General features: G+C 33.4%; 1 protein-coding gene across 5 annotated transcripts in view; it reads left to right on the top strand.

The window, feature by feature from the left end:
* The window catches only part of per2 (period circadian clock 2), a 62,722-nt gene that overhangs the window by 38,806 nt on the left and 11,618 nt on the right, over nucleotides 1-12,298 (top strand). For 2 of the 5 annotated variants that reach the window (XM_009298837.5, NM_182857.2), the window contains 5 exon segments: nucleotides 1,284-1,449; nucleotides 2,561-2,688; nucleotides 4,947-5,132; nucleotides 7,299-7,556; nucleotides 9,728-10,656. In XM_009298837.5, the coding sequence (XP_009297112.2) occupies nucleotides 1,284-1,449; nucleotides 2,561-2,688; nucleotides 4,947-5,132; nucleotides 7,299-7,556; nucleotides 9,728-10,656 (1,667 nt within the window). 5 annotated transcript variants of the gene reach the window in all.

The following is a 12,298-nucleotide window of genomic DNA, read 5'->3' as shown; positions in this document are numbered from 1 at the left end:
TTTTTTTATGCAATCTGTGCTCAAATATTTCCAAGATTTGGTATCAAATAATCACTATTAGTTTACATGAACAAAAATTGGATTGTAAATTCAACTGTGATATTGAAACCTCAGCAGATGGGATAGAGGAACAAAGGAGAATAGAAAAGAAAAGAATAGAATAGAATATAATAGAATAGAATACGATACAATACATTACAATACAATGACAGAGTATAATGGAAAAGAATGGAATACAATAAAATGGAATAGAAAAGAATAAGTTAGAATGGAATAGAACAGAGTAGAATGGAATAGATAAGAATTGAACTGAATAGAACACAACAGACTAGAGTAAAATAGAATAGTATAGAATGGAATAGGATAGAATAGAACAGATGGGAGTGGTACTGAATAGATCACAATAGAATAGAATGGAATGGAATAGAATGGAACAGAACAGAGTCGAACTGAACAGAATAAAAGATTCAATGTATAATTAGTTTGTATGCATTACTGTTCGAGGGACATTAAAGGGATAGTTCACCCAAAATTAAATTTACTCACTATTTATTGGTCCTCAAGTGGTTACAGAGTTTATTGTTTCTTTCTTCTGTTGAACTCTAAAGAAGCTGTTTTGAAGAAAGCTAAAATTGGTATCCATAGTAGGAAAAGCAGATAGTTACAGGTTTCCAACATTCTTCAAAATATCTTCTCTTGTGTTCATCAGAAGAAAGAAACTCATGAAGGTTTGAAACATGTAAAGGGTGAGCAAATGTAACAGAATATTCATTTTTGGGTGCATTATCCCTTTAAGAGGTCATTTTCATCATGATTTTAGTTATATATGGTAATAAATGAATAGTTTTATTCTGTAAGATTTCAATAATTTGTTCAAAAATAACAAAAACATTTACCGTCATTTTTTCATTTTATTTTTATTTTTTTAATATTTTATTAAATTCTTCTTTATGGGACATCCTGTAAAAAAACTTCCAGTAAGTTAGCACATTTTCTGTTATTTAACAGACTTGATTCTTTCTATATTATTTTTTCTCATGCAATATATTGTTTCAAACCACTAAACTGTCATTAAAAGGCACTTGGTTGTACTGAAGAGTTGAAATTTCATCAACAGAACTCTACAGATCACAAGTGAAGTCAAATTATGCAATTCATAACTGTAAATAAACACAAAAAAGTCCTTTGAATCACAAAATACAGAACGCAGTTTTTACAGAAGTTTAGAATTTATTTTGAGTAATTGTGTAGCCTTCTCAAGCCTGTTTCTTCCTCCCCTGCAGAGTTTGTTCAGAAAAGTCCAGTGGTTCGACCGAAAGACTCTGCATATCCAGTGAACTGGAGAGAGTCTCAGGAGGAGCAGCGAGCGGCGGTGCAGGAGGAGCTGGCCTTCAAAGACCAGACCGTCTACTCCTATCAGCAGATCAGCTGCCTGGACAGCGTCATCCGGTACAAACACACACACACACACACACACAGTCACGTCACAACGGAAACTGCTGGAGACTGTCTCCGCTTGCAGACTAATGTAATGCACTTATCGACCGTGTTATGCTAAGCGACTGAATGAAGTGTGCCAGGAGGAACAATGATTCAGCAGAGAACATTAGATTTAGCAGGAGCTGGAATTACACTTCTGGATGTCTAGCCTAAAGCCATGGAAAATGACGCAGCATTGAGACCTGCTCAGGTTTAAAGAGATGGATCACCCAGAAAGAACCATTTATTATCAGTTTACCCGCCCTCGAGGGGTTTTAAACCTTTGAGTTTCTTTATTCTGTTGAACACAAGAGAAGAATTGCTGAGTAAATTATGACAAAATTTTTGTTTTATAGTGAACTATTTTTTAATCCACTTTACCCTGGATATGGCTATGTTTTGTGTGTGTGTGTGTGTCTATATATATTTAAAGTTTAAGTTAAAATTATTAGCCTTCCTCTAAAATTTTTATTCTTTAGAGTCTTTAAAATTCTGTTTAATAAAACATTTAGTTATTACAAAATAATTAAAACTATTTCATTTAAAATTAAAAAACATTAAGCAACACTTTTATGAAGGAAATAAATGTTTACAAGAAGGCTAATAATTTGGACTTTAACTGTATAACATATATATATATATATATATATATATATATATATATATATATATATATATATATATATATATATATATAATATCCACTGCGCAAAACATGCCAGAGTAGTTGGCGGCTTGTTCCACTGTAGTGACCCCTGATAAATCAGAGACTAAGCCGAAGGAAAATGAGTGAATGACTGTATATATCGTTTTTAAATATTTTAAATTCACGAAGATGACACATTTTTGCTGCGAACACACTGATATTTTTATTGTGTTTCTCTTGGGTTTCAAAGAGTTAAAACTACAGAGTTAGCGCACGTGTGTTGTGCACGTAAACCACGGGAAATAATGATTATAGGGTCTTAATGGTACAAAACAAAGTCATAAAGCTGAAACTAACCAGATCAAAGATGCTTTTAGTTTACATTTTCTCCTGCTTCAGTCGTTTGCTAACCTGATGTGTGTGTCTCTTGATCAGCTATCTGGAGAGCTGTAACGTGCCCATTACAGTGAAGAGAAAGTGCCAATCCTCCTCCAACACCACGTCCTCAAACTCAGACGAGGACAAGCAGAGGAACGCTGACAGCTCCATGCAAGTCTCTGAAGGTACTGCAAACATCCACTTTGCATGTGTTTGTGTTTACATATATAAAGGTTTTCTTTTTCATAGTTGAGCAGGTTTGAGCAGGTCAGATTCATTTTCTTCACAACTTTAACACAAATCTTTTAAAGCTTTATGATAAGATAATCATAGTTTGCCTAGAAGTTTTTCACATATTGTATCCGCCGCTGAGACTGCAACTCTGCACAAGACGTTTGGTCAGCGGAGAAATTAAAATGGTTGTGCCCAACTGAATCTGGTTCTCTCAAGGATTTTTTTCTTCACTTTCGCCAATTGGTGAAGGTTTTTTTCCCTCTCCGCTGTCGCCTCTAGCTTGCATGGTTTGGGATCGGTAGAGCTACGCATCAATGAATTTGCTCTTCAGTGTTTAGGCCCTCAGTAGTGATTATTAAACCACACTGAACTGAACTGAACTGAACTGAACTTAAACACTAAATACTTAACTACACTGTTCCAATTTACTATGATCTTTTATGTGTTCTGCTTTGGCGTTATCCGCTTGTTAAGTGATGACGTGTTGGTGACGTATGTAATACTGTTTCCTGGTCCAAGGCGCCATTCATTTGAGTTGAGAAATCATTCGTTTATGATCTTTTTATTCATATCACACATTAAAGTAAATTTTATATAAAATCATAGTGTACACAACAATCTCTGGGCTTGCTGCATAACAAATACCAAAATTTTAACAATTTATTAAACAATGAATTACTTTCTGGCCATCGGATATTAGGCATGGACATATATACTGCGATCGTGACTTTCGAAAGTATTAAATCGCTTTGTAAACGTTTATTATTACCATTTCATAAATCTCCCCATTCAGTTGAATAGAGCGCTTGGACCCGGAAGCCGCTCCGCGTGACGTCACACTTAACAAGCGGATACAAATAAAGGTGAATTGAATTGAATATATTTCATATTCCAGTAAAGGGGACTATATTTTTATACAATACTACACTATATTTATGTTTAATGTACAGGCCAGTGGCTTTTATTATTTTAATAAATCCACCATAACCTAAAGCAGGGCCGGAGTGGGACTCATTTTCAGCCCTGAAGTTTCAAGCCTTAGACCAGCCCACCTCAGTTCACGACTGATTATATCAAAGTAACGTCATTTCCAATTCAGTTTCTAATGACACCATCACGTCTTTTTCAGGGAAACAGCTGCTTTAGAACTTCTAATAATTAAAAAAATATGAGAAGAATAAAGGGCAGCTAAAACTCCAAGCACTATTCTTTTAAACATCACAATGTCCTTTCCTGCAATATCTGAATATATATTCTGTGCAGAATTCTTTATAGATATTTAGTCCTTTGTAACAGTGGTCACACAAAAAAATAAAAATAAAATATGTTCACCTATTAACCCAAACAGTATAACATGTCTTAACACTAAAAATAAAAAAACTTGGGTGAGGTTTGAACCCAGGTCAGCGCGTTATTGCGCAACGTGCTGACCACTGGACCACAATGGCGCTGTTATGAAGGTGCGTTTGGAGTAAAGATTAAAACAAGTATTGCAGTGTTGTCCGCAAGACTCTTAACCACAGTATTACTTTCTATTGATAGCTTAATCTTTTTCTCCGCTTTTTAGATATCTGATCAAGTCATGTCAGATTTATTAATATAGTAAATTATCTGGTTTTTATTAAGCAAGTGTAATATTCATTAATTCACGTCTTCATTTGTGCTGGAACAGGCCGGATCTGGATCCAATGCCTTCACTTTCTTTTCTGCGAATCCCCAACCCTCTTCACTTTCGTCCGCGACAACCAATATATATGCTCATGGGGCTGCGAGAAAATCAATAAAAAGAGCGGAGCTGCGGTACAATAATGAATAAAAAGAATGAGGCTATTGTCAAATAAATAAATAAATGAAAAAATTACGACTGCTGAGAGTGCAAGCAGCTAGGGCCCTCGCGGCCAAAAAACGGACCGGCCCATTGGGAATTCTTCCGCTCCTACCGATTAGCCAATCCGGGCCTGACCTGAAGGTCATTTTTAGTTCTATCAATCACAAGAAGAAAAAAATATTCAACTAAATGAAACCACCCCATACACCACACACCCAATAATTCTGTCTACTTGGGGGAACTGCTAAAAACACTTATGGGAGCAGGCATAAGATCTCAGTTATCATCAATACCCCTTCAACCCACTTTGTTCAGCCTCCCTCTCCATTTGAATGAGTTTTGAGTGAGCTCTAACACTGCTTTGGTTTTGTGTGTGTTCAGAGCCGGCTCATCTGAAGGAGCAGTCAGGTCTGTCAACATTAGAGGTGTCGAAAAAGCCTCCAGGCTCAGGTGTAGTGAGTCCGTCTCTGACTCCTCTGGCTCTGCCCAGTAAGCCTGAAAGCGTGGTCTCCATCACCAGCCAGTGCAGCTACAGCAGCACCATTGTACACGTGGGAGACAAGAAAGGTAAATTCAGTTCCTTCTTTATCAGTGTTTCTTCTGACTGTCTTTCTGTTTCTTTCTCTCCTGTCTGTCTCTTCTTATGAACACTGTTTCTGTTACAAAACCTAGTGAGCTGCCTTGGTTTATTTTACATCGAGATAATAATATGATATAAAACATATTTCCTATTATTATTATTATTATCATCATTATCATTATTATTATTATTATTATCATTAATATTATTATTGTGGTTATTATAGTTTTTATTATTATTGTTGTTGTTATTGTCATTATTGTTATTGTCATTATCATTATTACTATTATCATTATTATTATTACTAATATTATTATTGTAATTATTATCGTAATCATCATTATTATTATTATCATCATTATTTTATTGTTATTATCATTATTATTATTATTATTATTTTCATTGTTTTTATTATTATAAGTATTATTATTGTTATTATTACTGTTTTATTATTATTTTCATTATTTTATTGTTATTATTATTATTATTATCATTATTATTATCATCATTATCATTAATATTATTATTGTTGTTATTATTGTTTTTATTATTACTGTCATTATTTTTATTGTTATTATTATTATTATTATTATTACTAATATTATTATCATCATCATCATCATCATCATCATCATTATTATTGTCATCATTATCATTAATATAATTATTGTTGTTGTTTTTGTTTTTATTATTATTATTATTAACATTATTTTATTGTTATTGTCATTATTATTATTATCATCATTATTATTATTACTCATATTATTATTGTTATTAATATTATCATCATCATCATCATTATTATTATTATTATCATTATTTTTATTGTTATTATCATTATAAGTATCATCATTATTATAATTATTATTATTATTATCATCATCATCATTAATATTATTATTTTATTATTATTTTTTTACTTCTATTTTTGCATGATTATAAAGGATTTATATATTTTTTCTTGTTATCATCTGTACTCTTCAATATTTAAGAAATTCTATCTTCAAACTAAATATATATTGAATAGAAAATAAGTCGTATATTGTCAAATAAATTATTGTGTCATAAGAATGTTTGTAATGTAATGCATCATTAATAAATAATAAATATGTTGTATAGCTAATGTAAAAATAATTTACATTATTAAATAGTTTGTAAGAGTTTTAATATATAATAATGTCACATTTTTGTTCAATTGTTGTTAATCTTGTTAGTGTAATTAATGAGCAATAATGTTAAAATAATAATATAAATGACAATAATATATTCATATCATGATACTGATGAGCTGTTTTTTCATATTGAAAACGATATGATTTAAAATCTGTACTATTTTTTTAATAACTGAAACTATTTTAAATCAGTTTAAATTAATAAATCTTTCAATAAAAATCTTAAAATACAAATTAAACCTATTAAAACAGTATAAATTACTGTTGCATTTCATGATATAAATGAAATTACGATTTTAAATCTGTAATATATTATTTAAATCACTTATTTAAAACAATACAAATTTATTTAAATTTTAGTGTATTTGCTGTTAAGTAATCGTTTTTTTTTTTTTAATTTTGAACTAAATGTAAAATCAGCACACACAACTACACAACTAAAACAAATCTATATTGAACAATTTATTCATACATTAATTTTCCTTGGGGTTATTCATTTGGGGTTGCCAAAGTGGAATGAACCACCATATTAAATGATACAGAGATTAAAAAAAATAATAAAATGAAACTCTACCTATGAAGCTCACATGGTTTTGAATACATTTATCTGTATTAGAGCTATAAGTGTTATGTCTGTTCCCTGGTAAAACACCTTTTTTGTTTTAGTCGTGTCGTCAACAAGACACATCTCTACAAAGCAAGAATACTCTTCCAAACTCCAAAGTTAGTAAACCCTTATGACATAGGGACAAAAAAAAAGATTGATCGTGAAGCCCTGGAGTTGATGACTAAAATAAAGACGCACATCACTCTGGCGGGGCTTCAAAAAAATTGCATCTTATCAAATTCTGCATTTTCCCATGGCTCCCATCCCAACATGCATGACATAAAGGCCTTGATGCAGCCCATACAAATCAACTGCTGGTCGTTTCTCCTGTGTTTTGGCGGGACGTTAGCTCACCGTTTTGTTTTTTCCTGCAGAGATCATTGAAGATGTTCCCAGCGCTGAAGGCACAGATGTTCAAGGTCTCGCCGTCCCTCCGGCCGCAGTTTCGCCTCAGAATCAGGAGCGAGAGGCGTATAAGAAACTGGGTTTGACCAAGCAGGTTCTGGCGGCTCACACGCAGAAGGAGGAGCAGGCATTTCTCAGCCGCTTCAGAGAGCTGAGAGGGGTCCACGCTTTTAAAGCAGACTGTTCCCTCTATCTGGAGAGGCAGAAAGGACAGGTCACGTCTGAAGGTAAGCACACCTTTGAGTCTGACGCTCATTTAAATAACAAGAAAGTAGCAAAAACTGATGTTTTCAATTTGCTGCTGGTGGGATTTAAAGGAGGGATAAAACCGCTCAACAGGCTCATCAGCAGCCCAACACAAAGCCAAGAGCTCTTATAGTTGACTGAGGAAACAATCGAAAACAACCATCTAGATGTACATTATCCCACTTATTACACCTCTAACAGAAGTAGACAATTATTCCTACAGTTAAAGTCAGAATTATAAGACCCCCTGTTTATTTTTTTAATTTCTGTTTATTGCAGAGCAGATTTTTTTCTACGCATTTCTACACATAAGTTTTAATAACTCATTTCTAATAACTGATTTATTTTATCTTTGTCATGATGACAGTAAATAATATTTGACTACTATTTTTCAAGACACTTCTATACAGCTTAAAGTGACATTTAAAGGCTTAACTAGGTTAGTTAAGTTAACTAGGCAGTAATTAGGCAAGATACTTTATAACAATGGTTTGTTCTGTAGACTAAACTTATTAGTGGCTAATAATATTGATCTTAAAATGGCTTTAAAAAAAAATAAAAACTGCTTTATTCAAGTCGAAATAAAACCAATAAGACTTTCTCCTGAAGAAAAAATATTTCAAAGGGGGCTAATAATTCTGTTTGCAACTCTACAACATCTCTTTGTTCTGTAATAATACTTTCATTAAATGTAAAGCCTGCAGTCACAATTATTTTGTCACAAGATGGCGCCAAACATTTAAGAACAGCTGCATGACTGATAAGCTTAGATCTATTGACCTTATTCTAAAATGCGGAAGTGCGCCTGTTTTCGCGATTGTCTTAGAACTTCCGATTCAGTCGCCTATGGGAAAAATGACTAGGAATAATAAACGGCAGAAAATGGCCAAACTACTTGCTGAACAAACAAATGTTTGCATGACTACACAGACCAAGTAGCATAATATAATAAGAAAATATTAAATTGCAACATCAAGCAGCGTAACGAGCAGTTGTTAACGTCAAAAAATGAATGGAAGTGAATGTGACCGGAAGTCGCGAGACAAAAATATTCAAATGGCAGCGCCCGCTCGTCAGCTGAGAATAAGGTGAATAACTTATATCTATCTATCGTCCAAACAATTAAATATTTTCTGTAGTAACAAGTCTTATGTTATTGTTTATTAATTTATTTTAGTCAGTAAAAGTTATTATTATAATTCTTATTAAATTAAAAGTTTAATATTATTGGTATTAAATAGCTGTTATTAAACAATTCATTTTTTAAGTATAATACTTTTCACTTTTCTTAATATTCACTAATTTTGATAGTAATTAAATGGCATATTAATAATAATATATATTTTGCCCAATATTTATTGTTTTAAAGTTTTATTTATTACATATATTTTAGTGTTATTATTATTATCATTAAATTTCTAAATATGGTCCATGTTGTGCATCTCTAAAAATGAGCTGCAAGTCTGGATTGTAAATTGAAAGTCATGTTGTTCATGACTGCCAAAATGATGTTCGAAATTGCAATTATTTTTTCCCAATATATTTTATGCCAGTTATATATATATGAACTTTGAATTTTTTTCTCTTTTTTTATATTTCCCAAATGATGTTTAACAGAGCGAGGAAATTTTCACAGTATGTCTGAAGATATTTTTTCTTCTGGAGAAAGTCTTATTCGTTTTATTTCGGCTAGAATAAAAGCAGTTTTTATTTATTAAACACCATTTTAATGACAAAATGATAAGCCTCTTTCGTTTCGTATCATTATAAAATAACTTGGCTAATTACCCTAACCTGTCTAGTTAACTTAATTAACCTAGTTAAGCCTTAAATTGTCACTTTAAGCTGTATAGAAGTGTCTTGAAAATTATCTAGTCAAATATTATTTACTGTCATCATGGCAAAGATTAAATAAAACAGTTATTAGAAATGAGTTTTTATTACAAATATGTTGAAAAATCTTCTATAATTCTGACTTAAATAATTAATATTTTAATTAAGACTTTAATAATTCTGACTTCAACTGTGTATGTATATATATATATATATATATATATATATATATATATATATATATATATATATATACCATCTAGTTTTATAATAATAAGTATCCATAAATTTATTCTATAACCTCTTTCTGTCTCTCCAGCAGTCCCTGCTGCTCGCTCATGCAAGGCTGGAGGTGGCGGCGCACAGGAGACCACCACAACCCGCAGGGGGCGCAACAAAAAGACCAAATCCAAGCGAGTAAAGCCGAATGAGTCGTCAGACAGCACTCCATCAGGCCGTAGACCTGCACACAGACCTCAGCTCCAGGGCCTTAACCAGACGTCCTGGTCTCCCTCAGACACGTCCCAATCCACATTCCCTATCGCCTATCCTGCCGTGATGCCTGCGTACCCGCTACAGATGTACCCAGGAGCTGGTGGTATGCAGCCCAGAGTGGACGCTCCAATGCCAGGCTTTGGGGAAGGTCAATGCACACCAGATCCACGCATCCCAATGCAGCCCATCCAGACGCCATATTCTGCTCCACTAGTCACGCCGATGGTGGCGCTGGTGCTGCCCAACTACATGTTTCCACAGGTGGGCAGCGCTCCACGCCAGGCTTTCTACCCCCCAAAACAGGGACCATTCCCCACCCAGCCCACCTTTCAGACTCAGCCTGGTTTCACACCGCAGGCTTCATTCCCCCCGCAGACGACGTTTACAATACAAACACAGTTCACCTCCCAAAACCCCTTCAGCTCACAGCCTACATTCCAGCCTCAGCCATTTCCATTCGCATGTCCAGAAGACCCACCCAAAGCACCTGAGCCGGAGCTGAGGGAGGAGCAATCCCGAAGCCCCACCCCTCAGTCAATGGGTGGAGGCGGACCTCCATCTCCACCTCTGTTCCAGTCACGGTGCAGCTCGCCCCTGCAACTCAACCTGCTCCAGCTGGAAGAAACGCAGCGCTCGGCTGACAGACAGGAGAACACAGCGCCATCTGCTGTACCACTGAACAACTGCAGTGCAGGGGTGGAGAAAGCGGGCAGCGTGACTGGGCAAAGCAAACCTGTTAAGGATGTGGTGCAGGTTTGTAATCTGATTATGGCTTTCTTTGACTTGTTGTAATGTTAAAGGGATTGTTCACACAACATTAAATCCTTGTTTACTCATTCTCAAATGTAGATCAGGGGTGCCTTTCCCAAACAACGGCATAACTCGCAGCTAAACAATCATAGTACGCTGCATCGTTTTGGAAAGGAACTATGTAGTGACGAGTGTTTCCCAAAACTTGTAGTTGTTCTGTCGCAGATCCGACATGTGAACCACATTAGTTATAACGTAAAACACCCATAATGACGCTCTTAACTGGGTGGAATAACTACTTCTTTAGAGAAGAACCCCATCATTTCTTTGTGCAAATTATATTTTTTTCACGCACACGCATTTAAAATAAAATCCAATATTAGTTTGGGTAAAAACATGCACTCGCTTTCATATTAACTGAAATATAACGGCACATATAGGCCCGATGTTTCCTTTACAAATATTATTGAGAACATTACATATTGTATTCTAAAACATAAAATCCCTTACAACAGCTAACACTATTCTAATATCATATATAAATCATATAAATAAATAAATAAATAATGAGGCGATTTGTTATAAAATGAAATTCAATATTTATTATTTATTAGGAAATAAAAAAAATCCTTCTTTAATAATAATAATATTAATGATGATGATGATTTTTTTTGTAGGAATTTTTCTATTATATATATATATATATATATATATATATATATTTTTTTTTTTTTAATATATATATATTTATATATATATATATATATATATATATATATATATATATATATATATATATATATATATATATATATATATATATATATATATGTTTTTTTTTTTTTTTTTTTTTAGAAAAGTCTACTTTTATAATTTGACACTTGTAAACCACTGCAGAAATGTTCTAACCAACAGGTCCATGTCCTTTATAGTACAGATACTTAATAAATAACCTACTATAAATTAAAAGCATTAACGTATGCTATATATTTTGTTTTCACAAGCTTTGGAGACGTAACAGAAATTCTGATTTTGAATAAAAGGTCACCTATAGCCTTCATCATGAGTCACGGCTGTGTTCAAAATGGCAACAATGTTTTCAAAGTGCACTGCGAAGGGAACGCAATTATAAACATGAAGATCGCTAAAACTGAACTTTAAAATGCTTTGAAAGAAAATTAAACCTAATAGAGTGATGACTTTAATGCTTTTTTATCATTTAAAGTTTGAATGTTAGAATGTTCTAAATGAATAGGGCATAGGGGGGATAACTAGGAATAAAACACAGCCAGGAACTATGTTTCTAACTACAGCTCCAGAGGTGTAGTTGCAAGCATACAAGTTTGCGAACGGTGGATTTGGGAAATGCCAAATCAACAAACTATGTTTGTAGTAATGCAACTTGCGACTTAAATTGTCTAACCATGGTTGTCGGAAACGCACCCCTGGGCATTATGACAAAAAATACCATAAGACATATCATATCCTGATTATGATATACAGTTGAAGTCAAAATTATTATTTTTTTCTTTTACAAAAATTTCCTAAATGATGTTTAACAGAGCAAGGAATTTTTCACAGTATTTCCTATAATATTTTCTCTGAAGAAAGTCTTATTTGTTTTATTTCGCCTAGAAAAAAAGCA

This window comes from Danio rerio, chromosome 2 (assembly GCF_049306965.1).
Source record: "Danio rerio strain Tuebingen ecotype United States chromosome 2, GRCz12tu, whole genome shotgun sequence".
NCBI lineage: Eukaryota > Metazoa > Chordata > Actinopteri > Cypriniformes > Danionidae > Danio > Danio rerio.
The sequence above is the reverse complement of the archived record's forward strand: the minus strand, read 5'-3'. Positions and strand labels throughout refer to the sequence as shown.